At 35.7% G+C, this 17,727-nt stretch overlaps 1 protein-coding gene across 1 annotated transcript in view; it reads left to right on the top strand.

Annotated features, from left to right (window-relative positions):
- HCN1 (hyperpolarization activated cyclic nucleotide gated potassium channel 1) overlaps nucleotides 1-17,727 on the top strand; it is a 323,656-nt gene that overhangs the window by 271,018 nt on the left and 34,911 nt on the right. Inside the window, exon 6 of the mRNA XM_010974280.3 lies at nucleotides 16,294-16,534. Coding sequence (XP_010972582.3) covers nucleotides 16,294-16,534 — 241 coding nt within the window. The remainder of the gene's footprint in view (nucleotides 1-16,293; nucleotides 16,535-17,727) is intronic.

Raw genomic sequence — 17,727 nt, 5'->3', positions numbered from 1 at the left:
GAAGGCTCATTTTTTATGAAAGTATTTTGCATAATTTGAGATGCTAATGTATACTTAAGAGCAGTGATTTCTGCTAACCCAAGTCTGGGTACTCAGGAATGTATAAAAGTGAAAGGACAGGTCAAACTTCAAATTCTCAGAAACTTATACAAAAAAACCTATGGCTTAAAAATAAAGAAAGTAAAATGCAATATTTATGAATGTAAAAATTATTGTACACTCATAATCAATTAAGTCTATATTATGTTATATTCATTTTATTCTCCAGTCTTTCTTTCCAGTGTGTTGGAATGTTTTTATATCTGAAGGATCTCTAAGATGTAAAATGGCAGAAAATTTCATTTGTGTGACCTTTGAAGACTCTTACAAAAAACTCATATCATGCATATGCAAATTAATTCAGCTAGTGGATATTTTGAAAGCACTACTTTATTGAGAGCGTTCTTCTACTTCCATTTCTGTGCAGAAATTAGGTGATTTATCTTTTTCATACACTGGAAACAAAGTGCTGAAATGCCTTCAACAAACACCTGGCTCATTCTTACTGTTCAGGTCTCATGGATGTTGCCTCCTCATCTAAATTAATTCCCTCACAGTCATTCTCCATCACATCAGCCTTTTTGTTATATACACATCACTCTTTTGTCTTGTCGTCTCTTTTTACTTAATTGTCCACTCTTCTATAGGAACTCAGGATCCAAGAAAGCAAGGACTTTGTCTTTCTTGATTTTTCACCATTGCTTCAGCCCCTAGATAGTTCATATTAAATAATTACTTACTGGATAAATGAGAAAAGGCAAATTAATAAGGATCTCACACTTGGCAAACCATCTCAAAGAATCATTGATTCTTAGAGCTTGGAGAGAGTGTTTTATAGACAAGTCAGAGGTGGTGGCACTAATAAGAAAAGTGATGCCCAGAACTACGAGGTTCTGTGGCCAGGCAGCTTCCTCAGTACCACTTTAGATGATGCTATGGAGTATCTTGTCTCTAGTATATAACAAAAGGATGTTGGCCTTTTCAGATTCCTCTGTGATTTTGTTTTGATATCTGCATCATAAGCCAGAAATTTCTGTCTTGAATGTGGTTGTTTTTGTTTCCTTTTTAACTTTCTCGAGATTTACACACATTAATGGTTTATTGCAGAGTCCACCTGGTAGTGGGGGAATATTCCAACAGAGTACCATTATCAAAGGTATAGAAGTGTTTTGTACAGTGTCTGTAATCTAATAAATCCATGGAATAGATAGAAATAAGTACTTCTTTTCTTAGATTGCTATGCCAGTTTTGCCTAGAATATTGTCAGTGGCTAACAAAATAAAAGTTGCTGGATTCCTTGTCCAAACCTCAGTAGTGAGCCACCTCCAGGTGTAGAAGATTCAGAGGGGCAGATAAATCAGTGTATTCTTCATCCTCAGTCTAGACCATGTGACCTGAATACTGACTCTACTGCATTGTCAGCAGTCTGGGAAGAGATTGTAAAGTCATCATAAAAAATTATCTTTGTTTCGCTGTGAACTAAAATACATGGGCCAGGAAGTAAAGGAACAACTACAGTTTTCTAAGAAAAATACTTAAGATGGTACTCAGAAGCTTGGAATTTTATGTTAGAGCCACTGTTTTGTGATGCATTCATCATCCATCGTCTGCAATCTTCACTCTCCAGTTGCTCTGTGGCTGTGTCTAGTTAAAATTCTGAGACTGCAAAGCTGGACTTCAGTGATCTCTAGGAACTTCCTCTCCTCCCAGTTGGTACCTGTCCCAGCTTTCTCTGAAGAGCTCTCCTCTTTCCTCTCCCTCCATCCATGTATGATACGCTCCTTTTCTCCCTGGCTGCTCAGAACTATTCAGTTTCAGTGTTTTGAATAGTTTAAATCCGCTTTATGGTAGTCTCAGTGCCACTAATAGTTCTGGGTATACCTTCAGTTATATATCAAGTCCTGGGTGAAAACCTACTATGGTGGTTAAGGGCAAAGCCCTGGTTCCACCAGCCTCTTTTAAATCCAGCTCCACACAAGTTACTGTGCACAACTTTGGGCTACTTTGTAACTTGTATGCTTTTCCACTTTCCACATTTTTAAATATGAATGAGGACGGTAACTACCTCACAGCATTGTTATAAGATTGAATGAGCAAAAAATATAAAAAGTTGGAAAAGTGCCTGGCACACAGTAAGTAGCCAGTGCAATTTAAGTCTTGGTACTGCTATGACTCAATGCAGAATAGAATATGTCCCAGCCCTCATGGCTCTTACAGCTAAGTGAGAGTCGGAAATTTAAATCAGCAATTACAACTGTGTATAAGTGCTGTGAGAGGGTCATTCAGAGGGTGTTAGGCCGTACACCGGAGGGACACCGAGTCCAGCCTTCTCATATGTCTCATTTCTTTCTGAATTTATTCATGCAATCTGCTAATAGGCTCTTCCTCCATTTTAACAGCCAGCCTTCTGGAGACAGTGTCTTAGCCTCCAAACTTGGCATTGAAATGTTAGGATCAGAGACTGATGACGCTTTAGTAAAAGCAGGTAGTATCTTTAAAACTAAAAACTAATTAGAAAAATTCAGTGAACCATCCCCTTGTGCTTATGAGAGCCTGTTGGAATGTGTACAAAGTAAGGTCTATTTTTAACATGATCGGATTTATGCTGATTTGATTAGAGCAAAGTGGCAAACTTAACAGTCGAGAAAGAGGTTAGTGCCCTTCTAAGTCTGTCTCCAAAGTTCAGAACTGATCTATTTTTAAACAATGGAGTGTGAAGAGCCGTGGGCTGAAAATAGGTACAGATCATGTGTTCCAGGAGAATATAGGACGTCAGTATATTTCATTTTCACAGAACATGAATTGGGCTGAGGTCCTTCTGACCTTTAATTTGTCGAATAGACTGTTAGGGAAGAAACCATAATTTGCATGAGTATTTATTTAATGTGATTCAGAATCATTTTTTCAAAGTATATACTTGATTTTTTTTAAATGCCTTCTGAAAATGTGTTTAGTTAAGATTAATTAAAATAGACTGGAATCACAGTATTGTAAAGCTATTGTGTGATCTTCTAAATTATCAGATACTTTTGTAAGAGACACAGTAACCAAAGGCTAGAAAATTTATGTAAGTGGCCTGGTCTTGGTCACATTACCAAGCAAAGAAGTTGGGTTATCTTCTCTCTTTTGGCTTGGAGCTTTTTGCCTTCATCTCTAGTTTCTAGAAAACAAACAGACAAAAACAGTTAATGATTTCTTAATGTGTGCAAGGTATTGACCCTGGCGTGATGGGAAGGTAAATTGTAAAACGTGGTTTTCAGTCTCACAGTGCTTACTATATGCTTGCAGAGACAAGACAAAAATACTTTTAAGAAAAACTATAAAGGAAAAGTTAAAATACGTTACTAAAAATACAAGGAATGTAGGAAGTCACATATGGTTAATTGCCAGAGAAAAGCAGACTACACTGAAATTCAAAATGGATTAAAGATTGAAATGCATGGACCTGTGATCATAAAACTCTTAGAAGAAAACATACGAAAAAAACTTCTTGACATGGGTCTTGCTGTAATGATTTTTTTTTTGGATCTGATACTTAAAGCACAAGCAATAAAATCAAAAGTAAAAGGTGATACTACATCAAACTAAAAAGCTTGTGCACAACAAAAGAAACCATCAACACAAGAAAAGACAACCTATGGAATGGGAGAAAAATCTTTGCAACCCACACATCTGATAAAGGGTTAATATTCCAAGTATATAAGGAACTCATACAACTCAATAGCAAGGAAACAAATAGTCTGATTAAAAAGTGGGCAAAGGACCAAAGAAGATGTTCAGATGTCCAGCAGGTGTATATGGAAAGGTGCTCAGCATCAGTAATATTAGAGAAACGGAAATCAAAACCACAATGAGATAGCACTCCACACCTGTTAGAATGGCTGTTATCAAAAGACAAGATTTCATGAGTGTCGGGGACGATGTGAATAAAAGGGAATCGGGCACCTGGCAGTGTCATCAGTGGCATGGGGAGGATGGTTTGTGTCACTGAGCAGGAGCCAGGTTACTGGGCCTTTTCCCTGATTTCTCCTAATGGCGCTTTGCTACTTCCCCCCACCCCCCTTCAGTATTTCCCTGGGTGTCAGTGCTTATTTCTAGGACTTCAAAAATTGGTCCTATGCTAATATTGTGTAATTCCACTTATGAGGCCCCTAGAATAGGCAAATTCATAGCAACAGAACATAGAATAGAAGTTATCAGGGATTGAGAGGAGGGAGAAAGGGGGAGTTAAGAGTTTAAAGGTTACAGAACTTCTGTTGAGACTGATGCAAACGTTTTAGGTATGGATAGTAGTGATGGTTACACAACATTGTGACTAGACTTGTGAGTCGTATACTTGAGAACGGTTAAAACTATGAATATCGTTGTATACGTTTTATACAAATCTAAAAAATGAATCTTATAAATTGGCACTCAGTTCTGTATCTAGTCCTGATCTCCAGAGCCATTTCCATCTGCCCGTGACTCTTGTCACCTGAATGCCTGTGATGCTTCACACTCGATACAAAAATAAAGAAAATCCTTTTTTCACATAAGTAAAAAAATTTTTTTGAATTTATGTCACTCGAGACAGGAGCTCGGCAGTTGTAAGTGTGTGAGTTGTGTCCCACACCTCCTCAGAGGGATCCCAGCTGTATCTGGATCATAAATATTACTCCCACCACTAAGCTAAGTTGCTCCCATCAGCTCCCATTACCACCATGTCCTGGCAGATACCCAGAAGGGGGCAGCTTCATCCTGCCTGCCACAGCCTAAGTCGCTGTATTAGTTTGCCAGGCTGCGATCACGAAATACCACCGTGGCTTAAACAACAGAAATTTATTTTCTCACATTCCTGGAGGTTGGAAGTCCAAGATCAAGGTGTCGGCCAGTTTAGATTCTTCTGAGGCCTCTCTCACTGGCTAGCAGAAGACCACTTTTCTCTTTGTGTATCCAGTTTCCTCTTCGTATAAGGATAGCGGTCAGACTGGATTAGGGCCCATTCTAACAGCTTCATTTTAACTTCATCCCCTCTTTAAAGGTCCTGTCTCCAAATATAGGCACATTCTCAGGTACTAGGAGTTAGGGCTTCAAAATATGAATTTAGAGGTGTTACACATGCCTGCCAACACATGCAATGCTCCATACAAATCTAGTTTAAGTGGCAAGTAAATGAATGTGTAATGCATCTTAGAATTCCTGCCTGGTTTTAGGGTGTGGCCTGATTTCCTCATGTCCTTTGTAACATGTGCACATACTATTACGTAGGGATTATTTCCATTGCTGACCTGTTGATGAAGAAAAGGAATTTATGTGGATTATATTGTAAAATGTCAAATAAAGGTTTTTGTCAAGTTCTCCAAATCACCTCTCAGAGTTAAATGTTCTAATTCAACATACTATCTGCTGGTCCTGTTTTAGCAAAATTTTTTAGTTTAGCTGTCTGATGTATTTGCTGTATTTGACAGTCCAGATTAATCTGTTTCTCCCCTGTCAAGTAGGCTTACCTCCTATTCTGCAGATGACTCTGACACCTTGCTTACCGCTTGCCGGCCACTGGAGCTGTGCTCTGCTGGTGTTTACACAAATCCTAACTGAGCTTCAGCCTGGGGTTCTGGAACCGGGCAGAGATATGAAACCTCTGATGAACACTGTTGTTGTCAATACACAGTTTTTTGATTTAGGGTTTTTTTGGTCTGCTTCTACATCATTTTCTTTCCTATATAAGCAAATTTAAGTGAATGCTGAGAGAACTTTATGTCATCTGCTGAATTCCTGCATGGTACCCTAACTGAGTAATATGTTCCTTTGTTCTAGGAAGGCAAAACAGTAGGACTATGCTAAGACCAAATTAATTTCAAACTTCGTGTGCATTCATATTGTGAAGTTTAAATGTGATTTATTATCTCACAACCAAATTAGATGCTTATGAGAACTGTAACTACAGAAAACGTTAAAATGGTTGAATCTGTGTCTCTCAATATTCAGCTTGTTCTGAGCTATCCTTTGCAAACAGGCAGATTTCATTCAAGCCACTTAATCATACTTTGCCATTTGTATATGCTAAGATTTTAGACTGATTGCTTTTTAACTCATAATTTGAAGATACTGTGCATTTAGCAATTGATGGTATAGCTGAGTTTCAAAACAAGAAATCGTGAAAAATGCTAAAGTTTGCCAGTATTTAAGAGGCCACTGCAGACAATTTTTCTCTCTATCTCTATTGGATTTTTCTTAATAAACTATGATTAACACAAGGTGGAATATTGTGTGGCCATTAAAAAGAATGTCAATGAGGACTATATTTCAAAATGGTAAATATTTTATATTATTAAAAGTAGGGAAAATAGAAACAAATATTAAATGTGTATTATGATTACAATTATATTAAAGTGAATAAGAGATTATATTAAGAGAATATATAAATATATTAATTACTTTCATTACGGTTAAAAAATATAGAGATTTTTTTCTTTTACATATTTTAAGGGATATGTGTATACTCATTTTGTTTTTAAAGATGTTTTTAAAAATACAATTTGTTTGCTAGTAAGAAAAATTGATTACTCTTCTTTAATGAAATGGAAAACTACAGTAAACTAAGATCAAATCTCCCTCTATTAATTCATCAATCCTTATTTTCTTATCTCTAACTCCATTAACTTCCCCACAATAAATATTAAAGGTAAGTATTTCTTATCTTTGAATTTTATTATATTATTGAAATTTTATTATATTATTCAAATATTATATTATTCAAATATTATTATATTATATTATTCAAATTATTTAGAAGTTATAGAGTTAAACACTCTCTTGAAAAATAAGACACATTATCTCAACTAGAGAAACAGTATATCATAAATCCTCCCTAATAGGGACACAGAAATCTGGGGAAATGCTTTGAGTTTACAAAATTGAAACAGGTACCTAACGTGTTAGTCAATATTTGGATAAATGTTTATAACATTTTCAAACATTGATATTTGTATGGGTTGAGTTACTTACACATGCAGTCAACCATCTTGCAATTTAGAAGACAAACTAGCAGATCAGTATAAGCCAGCTGGAAATGCTGAGAGAAATTTTTTAAATTTCCCCCATGTGTTTCCTTTAAAAAAATGGAATATGTAATTTACAATTCACCTTCTAAATTTACTATACCATTAGGACAGCTTTATTATAAGAATCCTATATTTTATTCATTGACTTTAGCCAAAAGGAAATTTCACTAAGACTGTCTTGTCATTTTTATCTTCTGAATCCCTGCACCCATTATGATTTTGATATTTAATAACCGGTTCCCCACTTAACTTTTTTTTTTTAATATGACCTAATATCTTCTTAACAAACTACCTTGAAGTCTTTCTTTGACATTTTATAGAATATATGGTCTTTATCATTCATTTGATTTTAACAGGTATTCTTTTATAATACAACTGTTAGTTATAATGGTTAATAATAGGTAACATTTAGTGAACTTTGTTAAGTGCTTTACTTGGTTATTTAATTTAATCATCACAATTATCTATGATAGAGTTGCTAGTTTTATCTCAGTTTTACAGGTGAAAAGGTTAAGATTTGAAGAGTATGAGTCACTTACTACAGTCACCAAGCCAGTCGGTTTTGGAATTAGGGATTGTACCCATATACAGACATACACACACACACACACACACACACACACACACACACACAGGGGAGATTCTGCCATGTTTATTTTATTCTTTGCAGTTATCTTATACTAAATATGTACCTATATTATGTATCTTGCTTCTTGAACTATAAACTTTCAGATACTGCTTTATTTTAGGAACCATGGTTTCCACATCTGACTGCTTATGACTCGGAGTGTGTTATTAAAAGCACAGCTTTTGAGTCATATCCCCTGAAGATTTAGATTCAGATTCTCTGAATCTGGACTGGAGCCTAGTAAACTGTATTTTAGAAAAAAATGCCATAAATATATCCAGAGAGGAGACTGCTGTCTTTGGTAGGTCACTGAAGCTTTTTTTTTTTTTCTTATCGGTGCTGTCTACTTGAGAGCCATGATAAGGGTAAGGTCCCACAGACTCATCTTGAATATGTTCTGTTATTTCCCCAGAACAGTCCTACAGCTTACCAACAAACCCAGACTTTACCCCACTCTGGGCATTTTCTATGCACCCTGCCCTGTGTTGGACCCTTCAGCAGTCGTTTCATAAGAGCCCTCTCCTAGGACACTAAGGACTGCTTAGACGCTGATATGGTTGCTATTTTATTTATTGCCCACAGACTTCATGTAGTGGTCTTGAAGGTATGATTGCAGATGGCTTCCTTAGAGCTTTTCAGTGAGGTCTGTTAAGAAACTTTGGTTAGCAATTTTCAGATATTGATTTACTCTTCATGGAAGTCTTGGGATCTAAATTTATTCTTTCCAAGAGTCAAAGTAAACCACATTTTACTCTTCTATGGAAGTTTCTTATTCTGTTTCACCTCTCTCTTCAAAGTTTAAATAAATGTCAAAAAATTATTCTTTATGTTTTTCTTGCTGGGTTCTTCAGTAAATAACATATTTAACATGAAGATTTTAAAAAAAATCTAGAGCTGAATTCTGTTTGCCAGTCCTCTTACGTATTAAATCATGTTTGTTCTATGGCAGTGTTCTCTGTCCAGTAGAAATGTAGTGTGAATCACATATTTATTTTAAATTTTCTAGTAGTCACATTTAAAAATAAAAAGAAATGTGTGAAATTAAGTATAATAAATTTGTTAACTAAGTGTATTCAACATATAATTTCAACATGTAATCAATATAAAAACATCATTAATGAGATGGTTTACATTATTTTTTGTATTAAGTCTTCAGAATCTGGTATATTTTTAATAATTACAGAACATCTCAATTGGGATGCTAATTTTTTTTATAAAAATCCTTGATCTGTTTATAGATTTCATGAAATTTACAGTTGAAAATGCATATTCACCTATCCAAGCTTTTCCAAACAATTTAACATTTTCTAATAGCTGAATTATCAGCTCTTAACTTTAAGCTTAAATGGTGACAGTTAAATCTATTAAAAATTTATTTTCTCAGTCACTCTTGCCTTTTGTCTAGTGGTCAGTAACTCCATGTCACTAGTGGCTACCATGTCAGATGTTGTCACACTAGGAACAAACTGTTTAAATGCTGTTAAATATTGGGCTCACTTCCCACGTGCTATGTGATTTTTGTGAAATGACAATCTCTTTTAAACTCATTTGGCTCATCTATACTGCTGGGTTAATAATATAACTATTTCATGGGGTGGTTGTTATCATTAAATGAGAAAAGACAAAATATTCAGTAAGTATTAACGATCGTCATCATCACAGTCATTATACTACATTTAGACCAATGGCACTTACCCTCTTGCTGACAATGGCCCCTTTGGAAATCTTGTGAGCACTGCCATCTGTCTCACATAAGACACAGGGACAGTGTACACCTGTTTGTGTATAACTTCCAACAGGTTCGGGGCAGCTACCTGAAGCCTAATACCCTTGTCAAGTATCTTCAGGCCCCCGCTTTACAATGCTTGATTTGTATTAACTGCTGTACGTATTCAGCCACCAGTTCCCCATCACAGCCTTCATCATTTGTGTCTATGTCATGGGGTTCTTTGAGGAAATGAGTTCATGTTGACTTGGAGGCTTATTTATCAGTATACTCCAAGTCATTTAGTTATCCTTTAAAATCTCATTTGTTTTCTTCCAATTTACCTTTTACACTAATTTCTGATGAAAAGAAAGTGCTTCTTATTTACCAGACATGTAAACGAATGTTGACAATTGAAGATAAAATTAGATTAGTACATAAAAGAACCATTATATTTCTTAGTTTTCAAAATAATTTTGGGGTAATTATTGTTAAAGCAGCTGTATTTTCATAGCAATTGGTTCACATATAATAAACACAAGCAAGATCCTTTTTATGTATTTTTAACTAGAATCTTGTGTTTTTTGAAGAATTCCACAACAGTAAATATCTTGCTGTGTAATAATCTGCCCTGAAAATATATATATTGCATAAAATGTGGCATTCAAATTAGTTAAAAATGTAAATAATTTCAGAAGTACATCAAAGTAAAAAAGCAATAGATATTTGCCTGAAATAGATAAAGTTTTAGATTTAAAATGTTATAAAATACTAAAAGTGACTGTTTTCAACCCAAAGCTTAGGCGGAATTGCAGAATATAAGGGTGAGGTTAATTCTAACTGCTAATAAGCTTTTGTGATTTTGATCCAGGTAATAGGGAGGCCCCTTGGTGGAGTTGAATGAGCAATGGTTTGGAAGTCAAACATAATGGTTAGTTTCTTTAGACGTATTCTAGCTCTGAGGCTTGGGCGATGTATTTCCCCCCTCTAAGCTCCACTGTCTTCATTCGCTTGTATATTTGGGAAAATAGAACCAAATTCAAGTTTATTCTTTGCTTGTTCTCCTCCAGGAATAAATGAGATATACTATGTGAAGTACCTGCTTATTATGTGCACTTAATAAATCTTATTCCCTTTCTCTTTCTTTCCACATGCCACTTTTAACTTGTCAAATTCAATTACAATGTTCCTTTGGGGGCTATTCAGGGAGAACTGGAGATATCACTGAAGAAACAAATGGCCAGAAACATTTCTTTAAAAGGAAGAAGTAAAGGGCACACATCAACAATGACCCCTATAACACAAGAGATACCCACTCCCACAAACAACCACAGCAAATACTGGTCTCCTTCTCGTTTCTTTTACACTCCCTTTCTTTGCAGTTCAAAGATCTCAGATTTTACTGATTTACAGTGCCAGTCAGATAGCCTAATTGTATGAGGTAGCATGTTTTAAAAACTGGCAACCTGGAGCATGGATGCCAATGTAAAGACCATCAGATTCAGATCTTTAAAATTAATTGCTGTGGGGGAAATAAAAACAGCCATGTTTGCCGCCTTACATGTCAAGCTCTCAAAATGTGTAAAGTTGGAAAGAACAAATTAATAGTTAACATCAAAATCTCCAGGGTTTATGGTGATCCTAGGTATTTGTAAAGGTAAGATAGCATCTTAGAATCCATCAACACCCTAAGTTAGGGAGATGGGCTGCCCGAAAAACCATAGTTCCTCCCCCTGCGAGTGAGTGGGCCTTGGCGTATTACTCGATATCCTCTATAAGCTGGAATAGTAATGATACCTAAGGCATAGGATTTTGTGACGATAAAATAAATACTTGTAAATCACTTAGAGCAATACGTAGAACCAGCAAGAATTTCATAAATATTGTCTCCTATTTTTACTGTGTTCTTTCTTAAAATTACCAGCCTTACAGAAATCCCTAACACATCCGATTACTCTGTTTTGATTCTAACTACCTCTGAATTGGAAAAAAAAAATAGGACGTCAGCAGCACTGTTTTATAGGATATTCTAGGTGACAGAGTGTCATTCGATATAGATTTGACTGTATGTATTTCCTTGTTTCTCAAGTTAATACATAGAAGCCTGCACATCTGGATGCCATCCGAATGTCTGTCTGATGTAAGTTCTTAGAAGGAAGCTCTTGTGTGCTCTGCAAAGTCTAAAAATACAGGGTGTGTTGGCTGTAGGGGTTTAGCAATGGAACAGCAGCTCTGTTTTGTTAAGATTACTCTATGATTCATTATTGTAATGATGGTAATTATATTTATAGCTACCGTGCTTAAAACTTTTTAGAACTATACTGTGTAGAATAAAATCATGGAGAATGGAGAGCTGAATGTTTCACAAAATGGAACTTTCCATAGTGATACTTGAGGTATTGATAAAGAATTGTAGTGCTAGGAGGAGCCTTAAAACATTGCTGTGCGTTGTAATAACAAACAAGATATTGCTTAAAAGTTCCCAGGGTCTCAATGTATGCACAATTCCAAAGCACAGATTCACGGTTAAAACGAATCCTTCTTGAAGCAATCTAAATATATCAAATCCCATTTTTTCTTATTGTCGTAAAGTTAAACAAACTAGGAATCAAATTACCAACAAAACAATAACAATGAAAGATACCAATGAGAGCCAGTGAAAAGGCAAGTCACACATGGCGAGAAGATACTTGCAATGCATATCTCAGCAAAGAGCTCCTGTCAAGACTATAGAAAGAACTCCTACAATAGAAAAAATAGGGAAAACTATTGACTGGACTTTTCACCAACCAGGATCTTCATCTGACCAATAAGCCTATGAATATGTACATAACAATGTTAATCATTGGGGAATGTAAAATAAAACCACAATGAAGAAGAATTTTAAATAAGATATCTCTACATACCTATTAATGGCTAAAATTAAAAAGAATGATAACATCAAATTTTGCCACCAGTGTAAGACAACTAGAACTTTATATATTGCTGGTATATGAGAAAATAATGCTATCATTTTAGAAAACTTTTGACAATGTCTACCAAAGTTAAATATACACTTATCCTATTACCCAGCAATTCCAACATAAGGCAATATTCAAGAGAAATCAGTGTATAAGGCACTTCAAGAATGGTTATGAAAGGTTTATTTTATTAGCCTAAAACTAGAAACAACCCAAATGTCATGAAGAGTAGAATGAAGAAATAAATTGGGACATAGTCATAAAATGAAATACAGCCAGAAACATAAAAAGAAAGAACTGCCACCACACGGCAACATGGATGAATCATGCTGACGTAATGAGCGAAAGAAACAAGACACCAAAAACTCTGTGTTGCACAATGCCATTTATAGGAATTTCAAGGACAAGTAAGACTGCTTGTAGTGATGGCGATCAGCACAGCCAAAGCCTCTGGGGTTGGCTGGAAAGGAAAAAATTGAAGCCTCCTGAGAAATGTTCCATATGTGGACCTGGGTGGTTACATAGGTTCACGTGTTTGAAAATCTCATATAAGATTTGTGAACACTTAGGATTTGTGTGCTTTACTATATCTATGTTACAGGTTAAAAAAAAAAAAAAAAAAAACTCTACACTGCGACCGAAAAATGAACATGAGTAATTCTGTTGCACTTCAGCAAAATAATGGGAAGGACTGCTGAAAAAGAAAGACTTTCATATGTTAAATAAACTGACATTATGTCAAAGTTAAGATCAAATGCAGGGCTCTTCATTGTTCTTGTTTGATTTTTGCATCATGCTGTTTTTAATAGAAAAAAGTTGATTTACTTGGAATTTGAATAGAGTTGTCTGTTTTCTCTCACTTTTTATAATTTACTCAGTCATTTATTTATGTGAGTACAGCCTCATAGTTATTTTATATTTTGGCGTTAATTAAGCCAGTGTTACACTATTTATTTTGTTACCCAAATCGTTACACCCTTGTTTGGTAGCTCTTTCAAGTTGGCCTCTTTGAAATATATTCTTTTCATTTTTTTGTTGATGTTTTTGCTTGTTACTTTGTTTGTTTTCTAGCATGACCATACTTTCTGGTAGGATAAGATGCTCTAGGAAAGAAATAATTGTATTTTTTTTAAGTTATGAAGTAAGCTTAGTAGTTTGGAGACATTATTATTAAGGTCAGGACCACATATCTGATTCCCTTAGAGAGCGAGCATTCCTCAATTTAATGCACATAGACAATATTCCTAACTCAGGTCAAACATATTGCTGAAAAGAAAACCTCATTATAACAACTGCCATAAAGAATCTGGATGGAGATTAGAGATATTCATAGCTTTACTGTGTGTTTTATGTGATACAATGTGCTATAAGGACCTGTGATTGATGGACGAGCTTTAAAAGTCTTGTTTTACTAATAGAGAGATATTAATAACATAACTAAATATGTTCCCTCTGCAAAACTGTGCTATAAAAATGTGATTGATGAGGAAGAGCTTTTAAAAGTTTCGCTTAACTTTTAGACTCACTTGATTGTTTCTATTAAACTACACACCCTCAAAGCAAACAAATTTCACTGGAAGACGAAGGGTTTTTAAATGCAAATGAGTTTCTGTCTCAAGACATCTTATTTCTGTCAAATATTTTTTAGAATTTACAGTTTAAATCAGAAAGTATTCACATAGAGATAAAAGTTCTACAGAGACAGAGAAAAATGAATGGATTCCTTCAAGCAGTAACAATAATGTGAAATCATCTTCGCAGTGATATAATCAAGGCAGTTCCAATGGTGCACCTGAATATGTGATGTATCATAGAAAAAGAGTTGTTTATATTAAAAAAGACACATTTAATTGTTTATAAAATAGACTTTCAAGTATTTTCTAAAATAAAAGGTGAGAAAACAATGAAGAGAAAAAATTTGTATAGTTGAAACAAAAAACATAGATGAAAAGATTCTCTTTGCTTTATTATTTTTGTTTGACAACGTTTATTTTCTCTGCAACCTGACTTATTTTCAGTTTCCTACACGGTATCCTTCTACGTCATTTTACATGTGAAATTATTAACTCTCTAAGAACCAGTTTGGTCATTTTAATGGACATATCTCTGTCTTCTTTTAACTCACATAGTTACCTTGAGTACCTCGAATGGTTCACCTTTTATCTTCCTGTGGTGTTTGTATAGAAGTATATTGAATAGTAAAAAAACACATTTTATAGACATAAGACTTGTTTCCCAAGCTATTTGCTTGAGAAAGCGTTGTAGGAGTTTTCAGTAGTCACTTCCCAACAAGAATAAAAATTAGGCTTTGTGAGCACTTTTTTTCCACTGCCAAACTCCATCTTCCCTCTTCCCCCTATTCTTCCTTTTCTCTGCCTTCTGTTCATTCAGACCTGCAGGCATGTTTATTGAGCACTTACTATGTGCTGAACTTATTGTAGCCCCAGTCTACTCCTACCACGGCTCTTCAGCACCAGTTAAAACTAACCACAGATCATGTAAGTTACAGCCACGCGTGGAGTCAGCTGTGTACTGTGGGGCCTGGATGGTGCTGCACCAAGTACCACATGTAATATCCTTCTCTTGTCTTTACTTTCTAGTTATTACTGCTGATTTTTAAATATTTTGCCATCCTCCATGAAACCCGCTATTAGAGGTATTTCTCTGCTCTGCTGAAATCACAACATATTGTTGAAGATGAAACACCTTTTCCATGGTGGACGCAAAATTTTGTGCCCTCTGCATCAGCTGAAATTTTGTTAACTATCCTGGGATATTATTGGGTGATTTTATGAAGTAAAAACAAACAAAGTTTGTTTCCCCAGTCTTAGAAACTGGAATTTTGTATTCCCAAAGCAAGAATTCAGACCTCAAACCTCTTTCAATACTTCCGAATCTTTTTGCCCTTTTCCCACCCCTTAGCAGAAGTGACTTCATTTTCTTTGTCTCTTAAACAAGTTACAAACTCAGGTTCAACCTTGTTCTTTGGGGGCTCACTGGAGAAGATATTTCTGAGAAATGGCATTGTGGTAAAATTTAGATTCCTGTTGTTTATTCTGTTCCGTATCTAACTTGCAGGATTGAAAATGACTGGTCCCACACCCCTATTTTGGTTCATAATGACAACCCTATGTCTAATCTGGACTAGAATCCACAGAATGAAGTCAAGCATATAAATCTCTTAATTTAGAGTTGTCCTGCTCCCAGAAATAAGATGAACAATTCAGGAAAAGGAAAATACGGCTTCTGTCCAGTCCAGGACTTCCCATGAAAGCCCAGGAGGCTTTTTAAGGAGGGATTTTCTGATCTAGCCCAGATACAGACTGAATGTATAATTACAGATTATGTCTAGTCTCCTTTGTGCAATGTGTAATGTGACACTACGTCTCCTTGCTTTAATGGGAACAACGTTAAGAAGAAAACGTCAAAATGCTGCTGGCATTTTGCTGGCAGCTGGGCTCTTGTTTCAGAACTCCAGTTAGTAGGTGCAAGTTAGATTTTTCAGTTGTGACCATCGAAGCAGTAATGTCATGGCCAATAGGAAATGTTACGGCTTCCTTTCTTCATAAAAGCAGATAAAAGGGAGGCTAAAACTCTTCCACAATTTTGTTCTAATTCTGTATAAAGAATAATAAAGAAATGGAAAGTTATAAAAGGTAAACTGGTATATATTTAATTCACATTTATTGAATGTTTAATATGTGCCTATACTGCTCTCCGTGATGGGAATATGTCAACAAAAATAAAGCATAATCCCTGGTTTCGAAAAGATATGAAGATTATTAGAGCTTATGTATTTTTAATTCTTAATTTAAATTGCAATGTATACTATATAGAGAATTTTAATTTTAACATATGATTTTCTTCCTGAAATGATTAATATCTCTTTTAATATTTGTTTATTCTTGCCATCTTTAGGAGATAGTCAACTTCAACTGTCGGAAACTAGTGGCTACAATGCCTCTTTTTGCTAATGCGGATCCTAATTTTGTGACTGCCATGCTGAGCAAGTTGAGATTTGAGGTGTTTCAACCTGGAGATTATATCATACGAGAAGGAGCGGTGGGTAAAAAAATGTATTTCATTCAACATGGTGTTGCTGGTGTCATCACAAAATCCAGTAAAGAAATGAAGCTGACAGATGGCTCTTACTTTGGAGGTGAGTGAAAAAGAAACTTCAGCTGAGCTGAAGTCTAATTTACCTGCGATATGTATCTTTATCAGAAATTTGGAGATGTCAGGATGTTGTTTGTTGGTTTTGAATATGGGCTTTTATTTGAATTCTGATAAAAAGTCTATACGGTATGTTTTCACATTTCAGGGTCGCCCGTTCAGGGCACATGCACTTATTACCCTATTAGTTAGAGTAGTCCTTCACCTTCTTGAACTGAAACCAAATAACAGTGGCTTAAACAGATGGACAGTATGTTTTCCTCTCAACAAATGTCCCAGGAGGGTCAGATGGCTCCCCTCAGGACAGTTTTCATGCACCCAGATTTCATTTATTTTGTTGGTCTGACATCCTATAGAGTGTTTCCTCATTTTCACAAAAGGCATTGGTTCCCTTCCACAAATTGGGCCACAGGAGAGGGAGGAGGGGACAGAGGAAGTGAAGAGTGAGCAGTTTCTCTTTAGATGTGTGCCCAGAATGGCCAACATCACTGCCCTATCACATCTGATTGGCCAGAATTTAGTCACAAGAGTACCTCTAGGTATAATGAAGGCTGGGAAATGTAGCTTCTGGTTGAGTGGTGTATTAGTTGGAGATCTCTAGAGAAACAGAACCAGCGGGATATATATACACAGAAGGAGATTTATCATGAGAAACTGACTCATGTGACTATGGAGGCTGACAAGTGTTATGATCTGCCCTCTGAAACTGAAGAACAGGAATGCTGGTAGTTTAATTTGTCTGGTTCCAAAAGCCTGAGAACCAATGGTGTAAATCATGTCTGAGAGCAGAAAGTAAGATGAGAAGTTAGCTCAAGCAGTGAGACAGGAGAAAAGGAATGAATGCCTTCTGCCGCCTTCTTTTTTTTTCCTGTTTAGGCCCCCAGTGGGTTGAAGATGCACACCCTAGAAAGGACAGTTCACTTGACTGAGTCCACTGGTTCAAATGCTAATCTCACCCAGGAACACCCTCACGGACATACCCCCAAATGATGCTTAATTTGAGCACCTCATAGCCAGTCAAGTTGACACATAATATTAACCGTCACAAGCGGCAATTTGCTTTGTTAAAAATTCTGACAAGGAAAAAGAGAAACTGAAAGCTGATGGAAATAAATAAAAGCTGATAGTAAGCAATACAAGTATAATCCAGCTTTGGGGGGAAGTGGTTTGGGGAAAAAT

This window comes from Camelus dromedarius, chromosome 3 (genome assembly GCF_036321535.1).
Source record: "Camelus dromedarius isolate mCamDro1 chromosome 3, mCamDro1.pat, whole genome shotgun sequence".
NCBI lineage: Eukaryota > Metazoa > Chordata > Mammalia > Artiodactyla > Camelidae > Camelus > Camelus dromedarius.
Note: the sequence above shows the minus strand (reverse complement) of the source record. Positions and strands in the feature narration are given on the sequence as shown.